General features: G+C 43.3%; 1 protein-coding gene across 1 annotated transcript; it reads right to left on the reverse strand.

Moving 5' to 3' along the window:
* Positions 1–1051: 1051 nt before the first annotated feature.
* Positions 1052–14690, reverse strand: LOC136627789 (synergin gamma-like). The gene is made up of 6 exons (XM_066603182.1): positions 14256–14690; positions 8902–8952; positions 6948–7044; positions 5401–5561; positions 2779–2886; positions 1052–2030 (listed from the first exon to the last, which is right to left on the reverse strand). Exons 1-6 carry the CDS (start codon positions 14274–14276, stop codon positions 1869–1871), a joined length of 600 nt encoding a protein of 199 aa, XP_066459279.1. The 5' UTR covers positions 14277–14690; the 3' UTR covers positions 1052–1868.
* Between the last annotated feature and the right edge of the window lie 7496 nt (positions 14691–22186).

Below are 22186 nucleotides of genomic sequence, written 5' to 3' on the forward strand. Positions count from 1 at the left end.
CAACATCGGAGCTGTACAGCATTAAATCATAATGTCTTCATAGGTCAGACAGTGGATTGGAAAGGGTTAATATTGAAATTTGTAATGGCAGGCTCCCTTTAAAGTATAGTAGTTTTACAAACTAGTAGTATATTTGATCAGTAATACATTATATGTATGCTATGACGCCGCCTGCAGGTTTTACATTATTGAAAGCAGGACAAAATGTCAATTATGCCTTTCCAACGCACTAAAATAGCAAGTTATGGCCACTAGATTTTACACAGTCACGTCTGTATCTATAGCAGAATAAGTTACCATGCTTTGATATGGTCAGTATTAAGGCACATCGTTCCTGGACAATAGCACATTCAAAGTATATAGGCTTAGCTCCTGCTACTTGTATGGTGGATGCACAGCAATACCACGTGCTAACCTTTTGGTGACGACACATCAGAGATTCTGAAAAGTGACCTATAAACAGCAAGCAGTGCAAACTATTCGAGGACACACCTCCAACCTACAATTGATTCACAATGCATATAGCCACCTGCATCACCCACCAAAAATTAATATGGACACTAGATAAGACCTCCTAAACAGTCAACTGAAAGAATAAAGATTAAATACCAACCCCAGACCAGACTCCTTACATACAGACCCCTAAACAAATACAGGGGCAAAGACCTCCTACATTTATTGTGATTCCTATTGCTGGCCTTTCCTTAGGATGTTTTATTGCAGCTCAGCACCCAGGAGATTTGCCAGGTCTTATGGGAATCTGGGAGACTCTTAAGCCTTTCATTAGAGTTTGCAAGATTGATTAATAAAATACTGTATCTCATACCACAAATTGCAGGAATTTCACTCACCCAATTTCTGAAAATCCATTGCGTTCATCTTAAAGGGGTTGTTTTGGTGGCAAGTACATGGATGTCTGCAAACTCCATTCAGATGAACAAGACAGTGGCACAAATTTCTGCAACAAGTCTGCTACATGTGGATTCACCCATTGGGGTTCCGAGTTGAATGACCTGAAACATCCTACCATTTGCAAGAATAAAAGTCACTCTTCAGAGATTTTCTCACTCTTTATTTTAACACTAGAAAGGCCAAAAAGATCATTTTGTTAAAGGGGTTGTACTAAGATCTAAAGTTATCTAAGCCATATCCACAGGACAGATAATGCCTTTATGATTGGTGGAAGTTCAACCGCTGGGATCCCCATTGATACTGAGAGCGGTATGAATAGAGTTAGTCAATCTCCAATGCTGTCATTTGAGTAAATGAAGCATACACTACACTACTGCTACATTTGTGCGGGGACGGTCGGGATCCCCGTTTTCAGGATCAGGGGAGGCCCCAGCAGTCAGATCTCCACCTACGGAGAGGGGACAATTATAAATCTTAGAGAAATCTCTGATTTACAGGAGTTTTACTAAGTGTTTCTTATAACCATCAGCATATGGATACTTCACACATGTAATAGGGCCATATTCTTAACCCGAAGTAATAGTTAGGGCAAGGATTTGCACCCATATTATGCTTGTGTGAAACCGGCCCAAGATATTATAGCCCCTTCATACGTGCAATTGGTTAAAATCTCTGTAAAATGTCAATAGATATTTAAATTAAAAAGGGTATGGTGAACAAATGTATCACATAAATTAATAGATGGGACCAAACCATTGTATTTCAATAGAACATGCATTATGTTCCTATACTATAGCTTGATGCTTCACAAATTTATTTCATTATATAAAAAGGAACATCTTCAACATCCTAATAGCTCTATACAATAAAAAAGGACAGCTGGTTAAATTAAAATAAGGTAAAATAAATAATTTGATCCTTGTGAAAGTTCATACAATCCCATAATTTTCACGGTGTCACGAGTCATAATTCTTTAGTCTCATACAAGCAGAACAGTTACTATAACAGGCCATAACAGGCAATGTAGAGTCCACGCAGTGTAGCCAGAAGTTGGCACAGCTAGTGTGGTAGGGGTGCCCTCCAACGTTAAGCATGCCGGTTTTCACTTCAGATGGCGTCTAGAAAAAATAAAAGTTAAACGAGAGGTAAAACACATTCTGCACACCCAAGAAAACTTTGCAGATTTTGCTTATTTCAGTCCAGATCTGACAATTGTCCAGCAACAGCAGATGTTGGTGGAAAAAGCGATTAAGCATGTTGGATTTCAACATGTCTGATTCTTTTTTCCAACCTGAGATACTGCACTGACTTAGGGGGTCTGGCAGCTGCTTACTCCCCTCTTCCTGTTGAATGTTGGCCCGTATTTACAGGTTCACAGTGGAGTCAGGAGAAATAGCCATCAGCCAGAAGAGCTTTTAGCCCACAGTTATTTCATGTATATGGCCAGCTTTAGTGCATTTATATAGGGTTTTTCATGTAAACCTACATTTAAAATTGTGAAACTTACGTTACTTTATCGAGCTCCTTGAGTGCCCTGCTAGAACACCCAGTGCATTTTGCTGCCCCTCCTGGCTTCGTTTTTTGGGACACTGTTTAGATGGGCTAAAAACTAAGGATGCATAGTGATGCCATCAAGCAGTGTTGACAGCAGCTCTACTGTGTACTTTAAATATCTTACAATGTGTCAATGGGTGAAGGTTGCCGTCTCTAAACCACCCTACGTATGTTATTGTAGCGGAGCGGTACGGACACAGCACACTGCATTAACAGCTATACTTATTATAACGTTTACAATGTAACCTTACTGGGCAGTAAATAATAGCAGCTCAATGTATTAAAAAATATATATATTTCTGGATGACTCACCTCTTCCACCGGTCTGTCCATCAGACAAACGCCACAACAACTCTGAAGACATGGACTTAAGTCAGAGAACACTCCTTCTGCTGCATAATCTAAAACAGATTGCGAGGGCTGTAGAGGTGAAAGCAAATTACACATTACAAGGGGTCCTTAGAAGTAAAGGCGTCACTGTAAAATATAGAAGTTTTATCATCAATATAGTGGTCTTTTATTTACTAATATACATTTCATAGTGAGGATCAAGTATTTCTAGGACTTAGTGATATAGTGTATAGTCTTGTCCTCTGCACCTATCTTGGGGTCGGCAGCTACTGGGCCAGTCTGCATGGTTGGACTAACCAAGCCAGTGGGTTGCCAAATACCTCTGATATTACTTGTTTCAACTCAATGAGGAGCAACATATCTCTAAGGCTTCTTTAAAATGGGCACAAGTTTACCATGTTGGCATTATGTAAAAAAGTTCAGTCCTTAGACAATTATAAAAATAAAAGTCTCACGATTGCATACAAGCCAACCTCTTAATTCTGTTTATGGAATACAAAATTCCAAAATGTTTTAGGGGTCATTAGTAGACAGATCCTCAGCTGGTTGATAAATATGGAGTAAATCACCTGCAAGAGTGTTCAGGAGCCTCTCATGACAGTTTTAGGTAAATATTGAGAAAGTTGGACAACTCTCCGTATAGCAGTTCTTTTAGTGAAGGATTTTTCTTCCAGTTACTCATCTGCTAACCATCAAAAGTAAATGTGTGATAAAAAAGCATATCACTTCCCGTTACATTTGTTTCTAGTAAATGAATATGAAGTGTAGTTCTTGTTTGGAGATACGAGTCTCGTATACAGGCTCATTAGAACGGCATCACATAGGGTATAATTCATACATGTTGCAGTATGCCTATCACTGGCTCATTTATCCAAGTGGGCCTTTCAGAAATCCAAGTGCTTCATGCAGAAATAAGCCCATTCAGATGCATGAAATACATTTTTCATTGCAGAACCGTCTACAATAAATCATAATGCATATTATACACAGATTCTCCAACAGTAAATCAACAGCATAATAAAGTATCAGCACAGTAGCGGAGAATTGCAATATATTTGAATTTGTATTGAATTGATTAGCTCTCATCTGCATTTTGCAAAAATCCTCTTGTAGTGCAGATTTGAATCCAATTTTGCAGATTCTAGACCTTTGCAGTACATAAAGTGAGGCCCACAACAGAATTTGCGGTGGAAAATCTGCAGCAAATCTGCCTTTTGCATGGGTACCTTTACAATACTTATTGCACTTTCACTAACCTCTCTAATTGCAGGAAGCAATTATCTGCAACTACAGCAAGTCAACCAGAAAAAAATAATATTGCTCACCAGCATGACAGCCTGTAGCTTATACTCCATAGAAAAACTAATAGTGAACAGATATCTTTAATTTGCTTTACAGGCTCTAATGGCAAACAAGTAAACTGACTTCCTTGCATCAACGTTTTTCCTGGCACCCACCATAATGTCATATATGTCATGTCTTATATAGATGCTCTGTGCAAATCTGTGTAGTCATTCTGTTATATGTATTGCACAGCTGCAGCGTGTGATGGGTTAAATGTTTGCAAGAGCCTGTAGATTACTCGCAGGCTCAATTTAGGTCTTGTCCCGTGGTATGAGTAAGTCTATAAATGTGAGTGTCTGAGTGCAGGAAAGGAGTTCCATGTCTTCTGGGTTCCTGATAAAGAGGGCCAGCTGCATGAGGGTACCTTCAACCCTCATGTAGTGAAAAATGGAAGAGGAGGAGAGGTTCCCTAGATTGACTGTTCTAGCATGAGAGAAGAGTGAGCCCCAAAGAGAGAGAAAGCATTAGTGAAACGTGAGTGTTACTCCTCAAGGCCCAGTGTAGAGGTACTCTTTGTCAATTGTTCACAACCGAGCGTCCTGAAGTCTGGGACACCGGGTGGAGGTACTCTTCTTCAATTGCTCATGCCTAAGCGTCCTGAAGTCTGGGACCGCTGGGTGGAGGCATGCATCTTCAATTGTTCACACATGGGCATCCTGAAGCCTCGGATTGCCGTGTGGAGGTACTCCTAATCAAGTCTGTCTAAATGCCTGCACTTGGAAGATTGTCTACTTTGCCTTGTACTGTTAGAATTATCTTCAAGTAAAGTTCTGCCAAGCCGTGACCATTCCCAAGGATCTGAGTTACGTTATATCTGTCTGCGACTCCTTTATTCACCACCGAAGGTCATTCCGGTGTGTGACGGAATGGTGGCGTCATCCATTACAACTACCATCCCTGTTCTACCGTTTATTGGGCATCCCTCTCCTAGGGGTGTCCGGAAGAGGCCCAGCGCTGTCCTGGCCGATGCTACGTGCGTCCCTCCGGGAGGGAGCGTGGTAAGTGCCGCCAGCCAGCATCTTACCCTCCCCGCTCCTCAACATATGCCCTGTGTCCGAGGTTACCCTACGGGACGCTGCAGGACCATATCCAAGCTCTATACCAAAATGTCTTATAATGGCAACACTCCTTCATAGTATATTGGAATAATACAGATTCCTAAGAGTCTCCAAAAACATATTACATTTGCTTCATATACAGCTAATATACAGTCTTGTGTAATGTTGAAGCTGTTCTCACCAATGCCAGTAATAAGCTTGGACAAATAGACAGGAAGGCCTGCAAATTATTCCATGACAGCTCAATATCCCTGAGGATAAATCCTAAACGCTCACAGTCAATGTTGTGCGTTTTCATTCCTCCTTCCATTCTTTTGGATAGCCTGTAAACTTCTACTACACCTGCAAAAGCCAAGTCACAAAGCAGATACAAAAACATCAGTATAACAGGCTTTTATAATCTGACAGTTTACAGCACTTTCTTGCTAATTTGACAGCCATATTGGTGCTTGCTAGGCTTTTAATACTAAACCAAGTTGATTAGTGATCCCTAGAACTAGAATCATGTTTCTGAGCATGTGTAGTGCACAACGCAGGAATATTTAGGCCCGTTTCACATGGGCTTCAAAAATTGCACAATGTGAGATCGCTACAAAACGCATGCATGTGAAGCTCATGGTTTCCAATGGGTTCTTCCACATAAGAGATGTTTTGTAGCCTGAAAGAACCCATTGGAAACCATGGGCTTCACATATATGCGTTTTGTAGGGATGTTGCATCGCTACAAAATCGTTCGATTTTGTAGCCCATGTGAAACAGGCCTACATGGCCGTGCTTTGTTATGTTTTGTAGCCGTGAAAATCATAGCTGCAAAACAGGATTGATTTCAATGGTTTTGTTTTCACTAGTGGGTTTCTCTCGCACCAGTACTACACGCGAGAAAAGGTAGGATTTGCCCCTTTTTTCAGATGTAGAGAAAAGATAAGACCTATCCTCCTAGGGTTTTTGTTTTTTTTTACCCACACACAGTAGCGTGAAATTTGAACGGTAAAAAAAAAACCATTTTGACTGGTTCAATGCGCTAATACACTCTATATCGCATGTGACAGTCTGAAACCGCCCTCACCCTAACTTTTGGCTGCGTTTGAATCTAATACTTAAGGTCCTTTTACAAGGGATAAGCTGTCGGGCAAAACGATGCTCAACACTCATCCCAGTGATGCTCACTCCTGTACTGTTACACAGGAGCGAGTATCATTGGCATCGCCCACAGTGCTGCAGGAACGGAAGCGGACGGGACCAGGGAGTGCTCTCCCTCTGCTCGCCTCCATTCATAGTAAGGACACAGTCATTCAAAAGCGAACAACTGCTTTTTACACTTAACAGTGTTGATTCTTGTTCAGTTGCTGCATGAGTTCACATGGGACGATTTTTGTTCAGAACCCCGCGGGAATCTGAACAATTCTGAAAGAGGTGCTTCCAGCTGCCGGCTCCATTCAGAATAACATGGGCCGGTATGACAGTTGCTCGGTTTTTAGCTGAGCTGAAAACTGGGCAACTCCGACAAGTGAATCTCACTCAATAGCCCTGTCGGGTCCTGGGTTTACATGGACCGACAGTTGCCAACAATTGCTCGTTTGAAACAGTCGGCCTGTGTAAAAGTATCCTTATGGAGTTCTACTGGATTAGTAAGAAAGGCAATAGCTCCGTTATTGCTGTAACCCGTTTTGCAGTCATTTTACTCACTGTATTAGACTGCTGCAACCCTGACAAATATACCAGACTTACCAGATATATAATCTGCTCCTCGAGAAGACAGGAGCACTTCACTGCACACTGAGGGTTGGCTGATGCTGCACAGGATTTCATTGGCCTTCTGTATCACCTTCACATTGAAAAAAAGAAATAGATAATAAGCATAAAAGCACCACACTGTAAATGCAGAGCAACATGCAGGCAGGAGGGGCCGAGCAGACGGATGTATAGTTTTGTTTGAAATGTTCCAGTATAACTTGTATATTTTTTTTTTATTTAAACCTCTGCTCTTTCTATGATTGAGTCCAGGGGATGGTCCTATCGATGATTGACAGTTACCTCTCTATGCACAGTCATACAGGATATACTAAAAAGTGAAAGGGGAAGTGTTTCTTCCACTACGGGAGCCGGCAGTGACGTGACCGCCGGGATTCCCTGCTGCAGCAGAGCTGCAGGGTTGTAGTACACCATGATCAGCTCTGCCAGTGACTATTGTCACTACAGGGAATGTTTTCCCCTATAAATGGGGCTCCTATAAATGCCCCAGCTACAGTCAAAAAATGTCAAATAAAAAAAAAGGTCTTATATGACATCATGGGGGACATATATAGTAAAAATAATTACATAAATAAGTAAATGAAAATTACAGAACAATAATATATACATAAGAAAGAAAATAACCCAAAAGTGACGCCAACCAAAACAGTTGCAATATACGCCCTGTAATCCAAAACCATGCATATTGTATATCAAAACGTCCGAAACAAAATGAGCAACCCGTTTCCATACATCATTTCAGCGTAAATATACTAATTTTAAAAACAAAGTAGAAAATGCAAAAAAATAAATTAAGCTTTTAACCCCCAATAAAACTAAAATAAATAAAGTAAAAAAAAAAAATTCTGTAAAAAAGATATTAAAAAAATTGCTCTATATATTACGAGAAAAGGAAACAGAGCAAAATTCATTTTGGTAGCTAAAGGAAAAAAAATAGGACATTAAAACTACCACATGGCTAAAATCCCTAAAAAGTGTCTGGTCCTTAAGGTACAGAACAGCCTGTACTAATATTAACCTTAAGAGGTTAATATTAGTATACATGGTTCCAAAGAAATACCTATTCAGGGGCAAAAGAGAAATTTCCAGCATTGCACAAGGGTATGTCTGTGTTGCTGCTTGTTCCAGTGCTAAATTAACCAATGGGAATCACTTGAAGGCAGATTAGCATAACAATGCATTTATGTACTGATGGCAATCAGTTAAATAAAAAACAAAGATCTCTTGCCCCTGGATAGGTATTTCTGTGGACATCCTTTATATGCAGTGTATCGTTACACAGCTTAAGGCTGGATTCACATGAACGTATATCGGCTCAGTTTTCACGCCGAGCCGATATATGGTGTCCTCATCTGCAGGGGGGGGGGGGGGGGGGATGGAAGAGCCAGGTGCAGGAACTGAGCTCCCGCCCCCCTCTCTGCCTTCTCTCCACCCCTCTGCACTATTTCCAATGAAAGGAGACGGGATGGGGGCAGGGCTAAGTTCCGTGAATTAGCCCCGCCTCTCCCCATTGCAAATAGTGCAGAGGGGCGGAGAGGAGGCAGAGAGGGGCCGGGAGGTCAGAGCACTGCTCCTGGCTCTTCCAGGCTCCCCCCCTGCAGAGAGAGACGACGTAAATCGGCTCGGCGTGAAAACCGAGCCGATATACGTTCGTGTGAATCCAGCCTAATTGACATGTATACAACTCTCTTCACAATGAAAAAAATACAATAAAATAAATACACATTGTCCAGTTTGTACAACCACTTTCCACATTACAGAGGGCCCCGCTGATATCATTATGGTGGTTGGAACCACTGTGCAATTAAAAGAGCACAAAATGCCATTCGCAAAAAAACCTGATTAATCTCAAATGGCAACAGTGTTCCTACAGAGCTATGCCCGAATAGCACGCAAGACATGTAAAATAAAGTTGTATATACATCATTACCTTATGGATATTCTTCAAGCAGATCTTCAGGTGGGCAGTGCATGTATCAAGCTATAAAATAAGGTATACAAAGAATAACAAAAGACTATAGTTTTAGATACAAGAAGCTTTCTGTCTAAAATAATTTTGTTTTACAGTCTAAGGGCTTATTCAGACGACCGTATATCGGCCGGGTATTCACGCCGGCCGATATACGGCGTCTCTCTCTGCAGGGGGAGGAAGCTGGAAGAGCCAGGATCCCACCTGCGGTAGTCAGTCAGCAAGGAGGAAATAGTATAAGGAACAGATAATAAGCAGTTGCTGCAGCCAGCATGGGGCCGGTCATACATCCCTGCTAGGCCCCATAGCAGTGCAGCACAGGTGAGGCTGAAGGAGTGCAGCAGGTTTCCTGGGAGTGGTTGTGCTGGAGGCCAGGTGACACGTTACCTGAGGGAGGCCTCCCCGGCCATTATACTGGAAGAGCAAACACACGGGTTACACATTATCCTGCATGGCCTTATACTACAACACCTTTATTGTGGAGTCTGGTAACTGTGCCTCTACAGACAACACCTTCATTCCTGGTGCTGCTTCAGGGGTGACTGACTAGAATCTGGGTCACTTAATACGGCTACACTCACATGAGCGCGAGGATGAACGCCATTGTTTTGAACGGAGTCATACACATGAGTGATTTATTTTTCCAACCACAGCGATGCTGGGAGGTAAAAAAAAATTGCTGTAGGTCATATTTTTTTGCCTTCTTCGGAATGCATTGCCCATTCCTTTCACTGGACCTTAGGGCGCCTTCAGACGACCATATATCGGCCGGGTATTCACACCGGCCGATATACGGCGTCTCTCTCTGCAGGGGGACGAGGCTGGAAGAGCCGGGAGCAGTGCTCTGAGCTCCCGCCCCCCTCTCTGCCTCCTCTCCATCCCTCTGCCCTATTTGCAATGAGAGGAGGCGGGCCGGGGCTAAGTTCCAGGGATTAGCTCCGCCCCCGTTCCACCTTCCCTCATTGAAAATAATGCAGAGGGGTGGAGAGGGGGGGGGGGGAGAGTGGGTGGAGAGGGGGGGGAGAGTGGGTGGAGAGGGGGCGGGAGCTCAGAGCACTGCTCCCGACTCTTCCAGCCTCCTCTCCCTGCAGAGAGGGACGCCATATATCGGCCGGAGTGAATACGATACGGTCGCCTGAATAAGCCCTAAAGGTCCTTTTAGACAATAATTATTGCGCAAAAGTCATCTTTTGAGCAATAATCGCTGTGTCTAAGCGCGTGGTCATTGTGCACTTTTCGTACACTATTCGTTTATCAGCTTGAAAATCATTCTGCAGTCTTATCAGACCGCATGCTGAGTTCTCCACGGGTAGCGCTGATAGTATTCTTTCAGCTACTATTCCCCTGGAGAACAATGGAGCTGAATGCAGATAACAGACCTCCAGCTGTTATCTGCATTCAGCAAAAGGCTTCATTTGCATGCTAATAAGCTACTAAGTAGCTACTTAGTAGTTTGTGCATAATGATCGCTCAAAACTGCCGTTTGAGTTATCTTTTGAACAAATTTTAAGCAATCATCTTTCCGTGTAAATGGGCCTTTACTTTATAATTCTTTGTTTTTAATCAGTTCAGTCTTACTTTACATTAAAATATATGCAAATATAATAGTAGTCACCATGTGGCCCTTTCATCTTTCCATATTTGGTGGGTCGTATGAGCTAAGCTAGGGACTTCAATATTGCCATGTCTCTAAATTCAGACGGCTGCACGTTTGGTCCACAGGCTTCAGTACAGAATCATTTATGAAAATACAGTAGTCTGCATAAAAGCAATGCGGCTGTGCTAGGAAGATACATGTCTGGAAGTATAATGCTTATTTACAGACTGCATTAATGCCTACTATTTTCAGTACATGACATGTCACTAATGTGCCATAAATGACAAAACACATTTGTGTTTATATTATTGTCAGCTCACAGGCCTGACAGGTAAGTGACTACTACCGGAGATCTGGACATCATCTGTAGCAAATACTATAAAATGGAAAGTAGTCAGGCATATTTGGCGAGTGTACCGTAAATAGAAAAAAAAAGCTTTCTTTCAGAGGTCCAACTTTGAAGGGGTTGTGCCGAGTTACAAAGTTGTCTCCTATCCATAGGGTAGGGACCTACTTTGTGAGTGGTGGTGCGTCCTCCCACCGGGATCCTCACCGATTCCGAGGAATGGGATCTTGAAGGTTCCCATATAAATGAGGCAGTGGTTGCGCATGCACACAGCAGCTCCATTCATTTCAGTGGGAGTGCCGTGGATTGTTCTTAGCAATTTCCGACATTCCCATTAAAATGAATGTGCAACCTCTATATGCAGAAAATCCTCAGCATATCCACAAAGTGCGATTGTCGGGGACTTACCACCGGTAACAGTCCAATCGTATTGGTTTATTCACACGAACAGAAATCAAGGAACAAACGGTTTCTACAGCAACCAAAAGTAATGTAGTGTTCTTCAGTATTAGAATTCCGCGGATTTGAATTCTGCGCGGCATGTCAGTTTCAGTGTGGTTTGGCCGCAGCGGACTGTCCGCAGTGTGTGGACGACATTTTTCGCAAATCTTGTGCACTTAGCTGCTTAGTCTCGGGCTTAGGATTGCAGGCGGAATTTTCGTGCAGAAAGTCTGCACAGTAAATTTCGCCCCATGTGAATCCAGCCTAAGGGTGCCTTCGGATGACCATATATCGGCCATGTGCCGATATATGGTTTCCCTCTCTGCAGGGGGAGGAGGCTGGAAGACAGGGAGCAGTGCACTGAGCTCCTGCCTCCTCTCCACCCCTTGGCACTATTTGCAATGGGAGGGGCGGAGCTAAGTTTCAAAATAGCAAATAGTGCCGAGGGGTAGAGAGGAGGTGGAGAGGGGGCGGGAGCTCAATGCACTGCTCCCTGCTCTTTCAGCCTCCTCCCCCTGTAGAGAGGGATGCCGTATATCGGCACACGGCTGATATACGGTCGTCTGAAGGCGCACTAAGGGTGCCTTCACACTGGGGAGGAAATCATGGGAGATTTGTGCATTGCGAGATGCACAAATGTGAACCCCATTCTTTTGAATCGGTTCATTCACATTAGCAAAGTTTTTCTGCATGGCACCGTGGTACAACACTATTTTATATAAGCATATCCTATCTTTCTGTTATATCGCCCATTGTTTTCAATGGGCCTGCTTGTTCAACAACCCTGCACATTGCATATGCAATTCTCATCCATGAAAGGCAGCGACTTTTTCACATAGACCATTGGTCCGTTATAATAATCCGTATGAATGACCTCATAGGCTATTATGGATTCATGTGCAGTCCACTATTTTACAAGTGGGTTTTTTGTGGCTTTTTTTGGTCACGCACTTTTAAAGGGGTTGTCTCCCAACCAACAAAAAAAAATAAAAAATTTGCAGCTGTATCCCAGGAGCTGAAGAGAGGCGAGTAGAGTCTCTCTTTGTATTTTATAACAGGTCTCAGCTGTTAGAAATTTTTTTCTTCTAGTGACACAACCCCTTTAAGTTTTTTTCTTCTATAGAGATGTCTGTAAAAAAAATTCTTGAAACAAAAAAAACACCACCACACCTAGAGCATGCTGTAAGAAAAAAAATGCCACGGAATTTAAAAAAAAGGCACCAATGAGCATAATGCCACTTCAGGTCACTTTCACACGACGGCATTCTGGACAGTATTTTGATTTAGTATTTGTAAGCCAAAAAAAAATAATCAAGAGTGGAAACTCCAAATACAAACTATTAGGCCTCTTTCACACAGGCGACAGCGATATAATTGGTACAATATCGCTACGAGATCATTGCTATGTACTCGCGATTTTGTAGCGTCAGTGATGCTTTTTTTATTGGGAAAAATGTAGCATCGTGTTGCTACTACCAGTGATTTTGTCTTGAGAAAGTTAGTAGGAGTTTCTAATGTTAAAAACTGCATTACATCGCACAAACATCGCAAGTTCGTGCGATGCGATAACAAGGAAACTTCATAGGGTAACATGGGCTGCAAATTTTAAAAAAATCCTGGCTGTATAGAGCATGCCACAATTTTGTATCAGCCTACAAAACATCGCTGGAAGAACCCATTGGAAACCATGGGCTTCACATACATGCAGTTTGTAGCGTTGTCGTATCGCTACAAAATCGTGTGATTTTGAGCCCGTGTGAAGTCATCATGATGAGAAGACTGCATCTCTTCCGTATTTTGGAACCTGCTCCTGGTTTACAAACAGTGCGGCAAAATACTAACCTAAATACTATCATGTGAAAGTGGCGCAAGGCCGGATCCACATCTATATTGGAACCTTCGTTTGGAGGCTCCATCACAGATGCGGCTCAAAATACTGGAAGAAAAAGTGCCGCATGCAGCACTTTTTGTTCCATCAAGAAGCCGGGCAGCTGTGCGGAAAGCGAATGAACCCGTTATAGTCAATGGGGTATATTCAGCGCTGTTTAGTTCTGTCCCGAGATGGAGCAGTTTGACTGCGGGAATTCCCTTTTCCTGTTCTCTGAATGGAGCAGGAAAGGGGAACCCCGAGCACATTTGTAAAAACACCCTTAGGCCGGGCGCGCATGGTTGTATGTATAAAGCCTTGCGCGAGTCTGCAGGGTTTTATCACTGTGGAGCCGGCAGCGAGTCGGCCTATCGCCGTGTATGGCAGCGAAATTGTACTGTGCGTGACAACATATCACACGCACGCTGTCATGCAGAGTCATCCTGTTTTTTATTTCCTTTGCTGTCGCTTCGTAAAGGGCACATATATACGCCGTAATGTAATGCAATTCCGCATGGGCAGCATTGATTGGCTCTCTTGCGTGTTATACGTAGCAAAACAGAACATGTTGCGTTCTTCTTGCGCATTACACAATGCTTACACTCATATGTGAGCAAAACAGCGTAAGGCAATGTATGTGATTGCTTGCATATTGTACGCGTAATATGTGGTACTCTTAGCTCGCCTGGCCTATTGCTGCACGGCCTGTAGTGAGTTTCATAAGGTCTCATTGACAACAACTAGCATCCGGCTGCAGCATATTTTGCTAAAAAACACATCACAATATGCCACAAAACATGTCTCTTAAAATGCTGCATGAAAACACTCTAAAGAACGCCACTAACACACGTTAAAAAAAAAATACGGAAAAATACCCTGAAAGCTACAGCGTGTTTTATATTCCACCTGTGCAGAAGACTGCATAAATCCATCCTGCATGTTGGGAATCACTGCCGTACTATGGCTCTGACAGGTAATGGTATGCAGTATTTGCACATGGAGTAGTTTATATACTGCCGTGACGGTATCAGTGCTTGCACACACATGTACACTGCAGTACTTACCAGAGAGGGTTCTATGGCCATTGCTGTGGATCCCACCTGCGGTAGTCAGTCAGCAAGGAGGAAATAGTATAAGGAACAGATAATAAGCAGTTGCTGCAGCCAGCATGGGGCCGGTCATACATCCCTGCTAGGCCCCATAGCAGTGCAGCACAGGTGAGGCTGAAGGAGTGCAGCAGGTTTCCTGGGAGTGGTTGTGCTGGAGGCCAGGTGACACGTTACCTGAGGGAGGCCTCCCCGGCCATTATACTGGAAGAGCAAACACACGGGTTACACATTATCCTGCATGGCCTTATACTACAACACCTTTATTGTGGAGTCTGGTAACTGTGCCTCTACAGACAACACCTTCATTCCTGGTGCTGCTTCAGGGGTGACTGACTAGAATCTGGGTCACTTAATACGGCTACACTCACATGAGCGCGAGGATGAACGCCATTGTTTTGAACGGAGTCATACACATGAGTGATTTATTTTTCCAACCACAGCGATGCTGGGAGGTAAAAAAAAATTGCTGTAGGTCATATTTTTTTGCCTTCTTCGGAATGCATTGCCCATTCCTTTCACTGGACCTTAGGGCGCCTTCAGACGACCATATATCGGCCGGGTATTCACACCGGCCGATATACGGCGTCTCTCTCTGCAGGGGGACGAGGCTGGAAGAGCCGGGAGCAGTGCTCTGAGCTCCCGCCCCCTCTCTGCCTCCTTTACACCCCCTCTCTGCCCCTCTGCACTATTTGCAAGGAGAGAAGGTGGGGCTAAAGTACAGAAATTAGCCCCACCCCATCCCGCCTCTCCTTACTGAAGATAGTGCAGGGGGGTGGAGAGGAGGCAGAGAGGGGACGGGAGCTCAGAGCACTGCTCCCTGCTCTTCCAGCCTCCTCCCTCTGCAGAGAGAGACGCCGTATATCGGCTGGGCGTGAAAACCCAGCCAATATACGGTCGTCTGAATGCACCCTTAAATACATTGTATGCCTTGTGATGCACATACGAGTGCGATGCAATGTTCGCTATCGAAATCAATGGGAAAACTTGCGATTCTCAATTGCGTGTGAAGATCAGAACTTCAGAGGAGTGATGTCAGGGGTTTTTGCATGGAAAACACCTCTCATCCGCGGGTAAAACGTACATTAAAAAGCGGAATATCAGGCTGGGTTTTCTAAAGGTTCTCTCACCTCCTGGTCTTCCTCAGCCACCAATCCTGGCTCCAAACTCGGGTAGACCTGTCTCCGGCCCTGAGACAGCCCTAATAACAAAGCATCTCTCTGCTCTGGCGGCTCAGCTGGGCCTCTAACATATGGCGGGATTTTTACTTCCTGGTTACGATCATCCCGGAAAACGAAAAAAGTTACTGCCCCCATACTCCATGACAAACTGTTGTAAGTGCTCCGGCACGGCCTGTCGGGTTCTACGTTGTCCCGGTGCACCAACTAATACAACAGTTCCGCTCCCATAGGGGCAATAGGATTAGCTTTAACGTTAAAGGGATGATCTAGAAATCTTTCATTAATCCCAAAGTTCCATAACGCACTTTAACCATAAGACAGGTGATCTTACCAGCAAACATAAACCCAGGAAGACATGGCGCTTTACCGCACACAGTGCGAATGTGACTTGAGTATCATCCAATGACTTGTGCTGAATGACTTGTCCAGTCTTGGAGATGTGCTTGAGCACGTGTGGTGTAATCGGCAGGCCTGCCCAGTCCATGAAGTCTGGTGGTGTGCACACTTACGGGTTTTTATCAAATTACAGTTCTCCATTCATACTCAGTACCTCAAAGGGCAAGGAACGTTTTTCAAAGTCAGAAGGACATGATTACTGCGAATGTTGCAGGACCTTAAGTCGTAGCTAGAGATGAGCGAACGTACTCGTTTAGGGCAATTTCGCAATTGAGCATTGCTTTTTTTCGAGTAACTGAGTACTCAGGCCAAAAGATTCGGGGGGCGCCCGAGTAGGCAGTTACTCGAAAAAAGTGATGCTCGATTGCGAAATTGCCCTAAACGAGTACGTTCGCTCATCTCTAGTCGTAGCCCTATTAGTCTGTAGTATTGCTTCCTCTGGTCTATCCCTCTCAGTGAAGGTTCCTGACACGGTGTTCGTACAGGCAGCATTAATCCGCGCTCTCAGTCACGGGCTGCCACGGTTCGCCTGTGTCTGTGCCTCTGCTCCGCTCTGGTGCGCCCCCCCTGCTATGTCGCAGCTTCTCTCTGCCACGTCACACAAGCCTCACATCCCAGAAGATCCTCTTCCTCTCTTAGGGCTCCTTCACGCGAATGTATTGTTATAGCATATTATATGTGCGGGTTTTGCACGAAATATGCACACAATAAAGACTGGAGCATGTTCTAGCTAGGCATGTGCATACATGGGACAACAGTGCATGGCGATCGGCGTCACGCAGCAAGTACGCAATGTCATTGCGTACTTGCTGTGCACTATTCGACTGTCTGATGCTGGCAGCACACAGCGATTAACACTCATGTGATGCTGCCCTAACTTCAGGATCTTTTCCCCGCACCACATACCCAGGCCAACCAAAATACCTTTTTCTTCTATAAAGGAGAGGTGAGCAGTAATGTAACATTTCTACCACCAGAGGTCACTAGCAACCCACGTTCTGCACAGATCAATACAATGTGAATAATGAAAACAGCAAACTCAACACCCTTTCAACAATGGAGGTTCAGTATGGAGGTGTTGGTTAACAGCAAGTGTGTAATGTAATACGTGAGCAGAAGAGATAGTTTTGCCTGTTCTGTTGCTGGCAGGGTAGACTGGCCAGTGACTGCAGTGGTCCGGTCAGGTCTTGGGGCTGGTCGCAGGGTGGGGGGCTGCTGGGTCACGACAGAAGTCTGGCCCCTGTGATTTAACTTTTTTTTTTTTTAAAGAATGTTTAATGAAAAGAACTAAAGAACATACCCACCAATGCTCTCAGCCATTAAAACGGCCAATTAGTTTAATGAGTTCAAGATGTGTTCTTGCCCTGAACAAATGCGCAGGAAAATGGAGCATGTTGTGTATTTTTTTGCACGACAGAATTGCCAAATATGTGAATATGAACAAAGCCATTATAATCAATATGCTCTATTTTCTGCGCATGTCACTAATGTACATTACCCTGGTTGGAAGTAAAAGGCAATGAATGTACGCTATCTCAGCGGAAGCGTCATAATCAGTGTTCAGCGTGGTCATGTGACCTGTGGGAAAATAGGAGCCAGGAAAATATCAGGAGGGAGAAGACCAGTTCAGGAAACTGACTGGGGAGGAAGAGGCAAGTAGACAAAAAAGGTTTCATTGTGACAAAACCCCTTTAAACATTATCTCCTGTGCAGAAAGTATAAGCTGGCATCAGACGGTGCCCCACTCACATGGGCGGAGCAAAACAAGGAGAAAAATGGTGACAAGTTGGTTCCTACATTACAAAACTTTAATTTTACCAATGAAGACAGACCAGGCAAATCACAGATAATTCTGACATCTTGTCTTGGGCGTTCTGTATGATGGCTGAAAACACCCAGCCCTCCAAGTCCGTAGAAGAGGGGGGCGGAGGAGGTACACTACCGTTCAAAAGTTTGGGGTCACATTGAAATGTCCTTATTTTTGAAGGAAAAGCACTGTACTTTTCAATGAAGATAACTTTAAACTAGTCCTAACTTTAAACAAATGCACTCTATACATTGCTAATGTGGTAAATGACTATTCTAGCTGCAAATGCCTGTTTTTTTGTGCAATATCTACAAAGGTGTATAGAGGCCCATTTCCAGCAACTATCACTCCAGTGTTCTAATGGTACAATGTGTTTGCTCATTGGCTCAGAAGGCTAATTGATGATTAGAAAACCCTTGTGCAATCATGTTCACACATCTGAAAACAGTCTAGCTCATTACAGAAGCTACAAAACTGACCTTCCTGTGAGCAGATTGAGTTTCTGGAGCATCACATTTGTGGGGTCAATTAAACGCTCAAAATGGCCAGAAAAAGAGAACTTTCATCTGAAACTCGACAGTCTATTCTTGTTCTTAGAAATGAAGGCTATTCCATGCGAGAAATTGCTAAGAAATTGAAGATTTCCTACAACGGTGTGTACTACTCCCTTCAGAGGACAGCACAAACAGGCTCTAACCAGAGTAGAAAAAGAAGTGGGAGGCCGCGTTGCACAACTAAGCAAGAAGATAAGCACATTAGAGTCTCTAGTTTGAGAAACAGACGCCTCACAGGTACCCAACTGGCATCTTCATTAAATAGTACCCGCAAAACACCAGTGTCAACATCTACAGTGAAGAGGCGGCTGTGGGATTTTGGGCTTCAGGGCAGAGTGGCAAAGAAAAAGCCATATCTGAGACTGGCCAATAAAAGAAAAAGATTAAGATGGGCAAAAGAACACAGACATTGGACAGAGGAAGACTGGAAAAAAGTGTTGTGGACGGATGAATCCAAGTTTGAGGTGTTTGGATCACAAAGAAGAACGTTTGTGAGACGCAGAACAAATGAAAAGATGCTGGAAGAATGCCTGACGCCATCTGTTAAGCATGGTGGAGGTAATGTGATGGTCTGGGGTTGCTTTGGTGCTGGTAAGGTGGGAGATTTGTACAGGGTAAAAGGGATTCTGAATAAGGAAGGCTATCACTCCATTTTGCAACGCCATGCCATACCCAGTGGACAGTGCTTGATTGGAACCAATTTCATCCTACAACAGGACAATGACCCTAAACACACCTCCAAATTGTGCAAGAACTATTTACAGCAGAAGCAGGCAGCTGGTATTCTATCGGTAATGGAGTGGCCAGCGCAGTCACCAGATCTGAACCCCATTGAGCTGTTGTGGGAGCAGCTTGACCGTATGGTACGCCAGAAGTGCCCATCCAACCAATCCAACTTGTGGGAGATGCTTCTAGAAGCGTGGGGTGCAATTTCTCAAGCTTACCTCAACAAATTAACAGCTAGAATGTCAAAGGTGTGCAATGCTGTAATTGCTGCAAAAGGAGGATTCTTTGACGAAAGCAAAGTTTGATGTTAAAACAATGTTATTTCAAATACAAATCATTATTTCTAACCTTGTCAATGTCTTGACTCTATTTTCTATTCATTTCACAACGCATGGTGGTGAATAAGTGTGACTTTTCATGGAAAACACAAAATTGTTTGGGTGACCCCAAACTTTTGAACGGTAGTGTATATGGGAATGATGTATCTAAATTTGAAATACATGTTGGCTCCAGTCCGTTATTGATCAGTGAGGAGGGACAATGGACACTACATGCTGGGGGTCTGCTCAGTGAGGTAAGGCTCCGCTCACAGCTGTCGGGGGAGAGCAGGAACAGTGCGGCCTGCAGCGCTATTGCTAACATCAAAAATACTAGCGCCCCAACAGAAAGTGAAGAGATCTCATTATAAGGCAGGCTTCACATGGGTGTAAGCATATTCACACACGTATTTGTGCGATGGGTATTCCGTTTTTGTATGCATGTCCGTATATTTTATTGTATTTTTTTGTGCGCAAATGCCCTGAGTATTTGTGTGCTTTAAAAAAAATACACAAGCATGCTCTTATTGATTTTAATGGGCAATTAATAGTTTAATATGTGCTATTTTCGTGCACAATACGCCCAAAGATAGAACATGCTACTTATTTTTTTGAGCAAACGAAATGCGCACGCAAAATATGCTCATGTGACCGAACCCACTGAAATCATGGGATGCTATTCACTGTATATTGCATGCCCAATATGCTGCACAAATGCATTCGTGTAAATAAGCCTTACGTCAATGGGGTTATCAAGAGTTGACATCTGGCATAACTGTCGTGTCTGTGGTATATAAAGAAGCCATGACATCTGACTATACCTGTTCTGCACCTGCAGATACCAGACACTAAAAGAACTGATCGGCTTCTCTTCTTACATGGCTTCATGGCATGTGATGAAGGACATGTTGGGGGATGTACATAATGTACAGAGGGACAGAAGCCCAGATAAAGGAGACGCTCTGCTCTCCCAGTTCTCACTCTTCATCTTTGATTAATACAATCATTATCTTATATAAATACAGTGATCCTTAGGCTGGGTACACATAGAGGCGAATTTGCCGCGGCAAATCCCAGGATGTGTGTGTGTATATATGTGTATATATATCATTCAGAAAACTGCAAGAAAAATATGCATTTAGTACAAAATGGGGAGTTGTTTGCAGCCAGTACGCATGCCACATTTTAATATATATTTATTTTTATTAATGTACGGAAATGCACTTTTTTGGAGTAAAAACAATTGAAAACACATGCATCACCAGCCCTCAACATTAAGGCTAGATTCACAGAAACATATTTATGCAGCATATTATGCACAAAATATGTATGCACGTAATGCGCAGTAATTTCAATGGGTTTGTTCACATATCCGTATTTTGCCTGTGCATTTAGTTTGCCCCCCAAAATACGCAGCATGCTCTATTTTCCTTTTTCCTGCATATTGTGCATAAAAATAGTACATTTTAAACTTAATTGCCCATTGAAATCAAGTTATGTCTCATTCGCATCAGTGTTGAAGCTTTCCTTCAGAACCTACATTGCAGATTTCTGCTAGAAAACAAGAAGAAATAGCGCAGCAAACTATTCTGGAAATTCCAGCAAAATGCTAGACTGCTGGCCAGGAATCGAACGGACCCCATTATAATCAATGGAGGTCTCTACAACACTGTTTAGTGACGTCCTAAGATGTGATGAGCCCTTATTCAACCATGTATGAACATTTTGTTTTATATATAATATCAATTTAAAAGAAGAACAACATACAAATAAATATTTATTAATATAGTATGACATATCAATAATGTGACATCAAAGGCAAACCAAAGTGAATATCTTCATCAGATGAACATGGTTGACTGTTTTTGTTTTAATTTTTGTTTTCCCCTGTGACTATCTGGGGGATTGTCACTCGCTCAGAATCATCATCTTCTATTCTGGTTGGCAGCACTCAGAAAAGCCACACAGGTCAGTTTGTGGTGAAAATAAAAGCAAGTCCATGTATTTTCAAATACACAGAGAAGAAATCAACAATATGTGAATCAGACGTTTTCTCAAGAACCGTTTCATGGCAGCAAACACATAAGCTCCCCCCTGGGATCTCACAGGTCCTCATCCCTGAGAGGTCAGTCTACTCCAGCATTGAGGAACCCCACAACCCCCTGAGTGTGGCAGGAACCAAAGCTTTTACCTTCTTTCCTGCCACACCCACACAGGTGCTCTCTATGACTGCTTATATGAAAATGAATGGGCAAGCGCTGCCTGTGATTGGCTGAGTGATCAGCCAATCAGATACAGCCCTTTCAGCATGCAGGGATTTTAAATCCCCGCCTGCTGAAAGAACTTCACTACACTGCCGAAGATCAAGAGGCTAGATGCACCTGAGCCCCGACAGCAGTGGAGAGGCGAGTGTATATATATATATATATATATAGTTTTTTTATATTTTTTTAGCTCCACAGCTGTTCCTTGGAGTAGGCTTGTGCTTGAATGTTGGATTCACCTGCCGAAATCTGTTCTTGTAAAATGTACAATATTGCTTTTAAAACAAGAACCACAGCTGCTATCTTCCTTGGTGCGATGTTCGATCCAAGAGAGCCGATGTGGGCCTTCTTTTGTTTTCAGTGACACCTGTGTGCTACGATTGCCCCCTGCACCATTGTACACTTGTTACCAATTTTTGGGAGGCGCACAGTGTTCTCCAAGTGTATGGCTGTATTACGATGCAATTGGGTGCACTTTGGCCGCACTGGGGACCTCCTGGAGGGCAAATTGGTGATCCTGATGTTTTACTCCCATTGACTTTAATGGGAGTCTGAAGAGACTGACCCAATTCAGGATTATAATAAAAATCAGCCCAATACCGACACAAAGTGATAATTCCACTAATTGCTCATCACTAATAGGA

This window comes from Eleutherodactylus coqui, chromosome 5 (assembly GCF_035609145.1).
Source record: "Eleutherodactylus coqui strain aEleCoq1 chromosome 5, aEleCoq1.hap1, whole genome shotgun sequence".
NCBI lineage: Eukaryota > Metazoa > Chordata > Amphibia > Anura > Eleutherodactylidae > Eleutherodactylus > Eleutherodactylus coqui.

What these genes read in the sequence shown, in the direction of transcription:
- LOC136627789 (XM_066603182.1), bottom strand. Translation starts at nt 14,276, where the DNA reads ATGGCCATAGAACCCTCTCTG. An exon ending in GCTTGAAGAATATCCATAAG is followed by an intron (nt 7,045 to 8,901) that starts GTAATGATGTAT and finishes TTCAATGTGAAG; the next exon opens with GTGATACAGAAGGCCAATGA. An exon ending in TGGACAGACCGGTGGAAGAG is followed by an intron (nt 2,031 to 2,778) that starts GTGAGTCATCCA and finishes TATTTTTTCTAG; the next exon opens with ACGCCATCTGAAGTGAAAAC.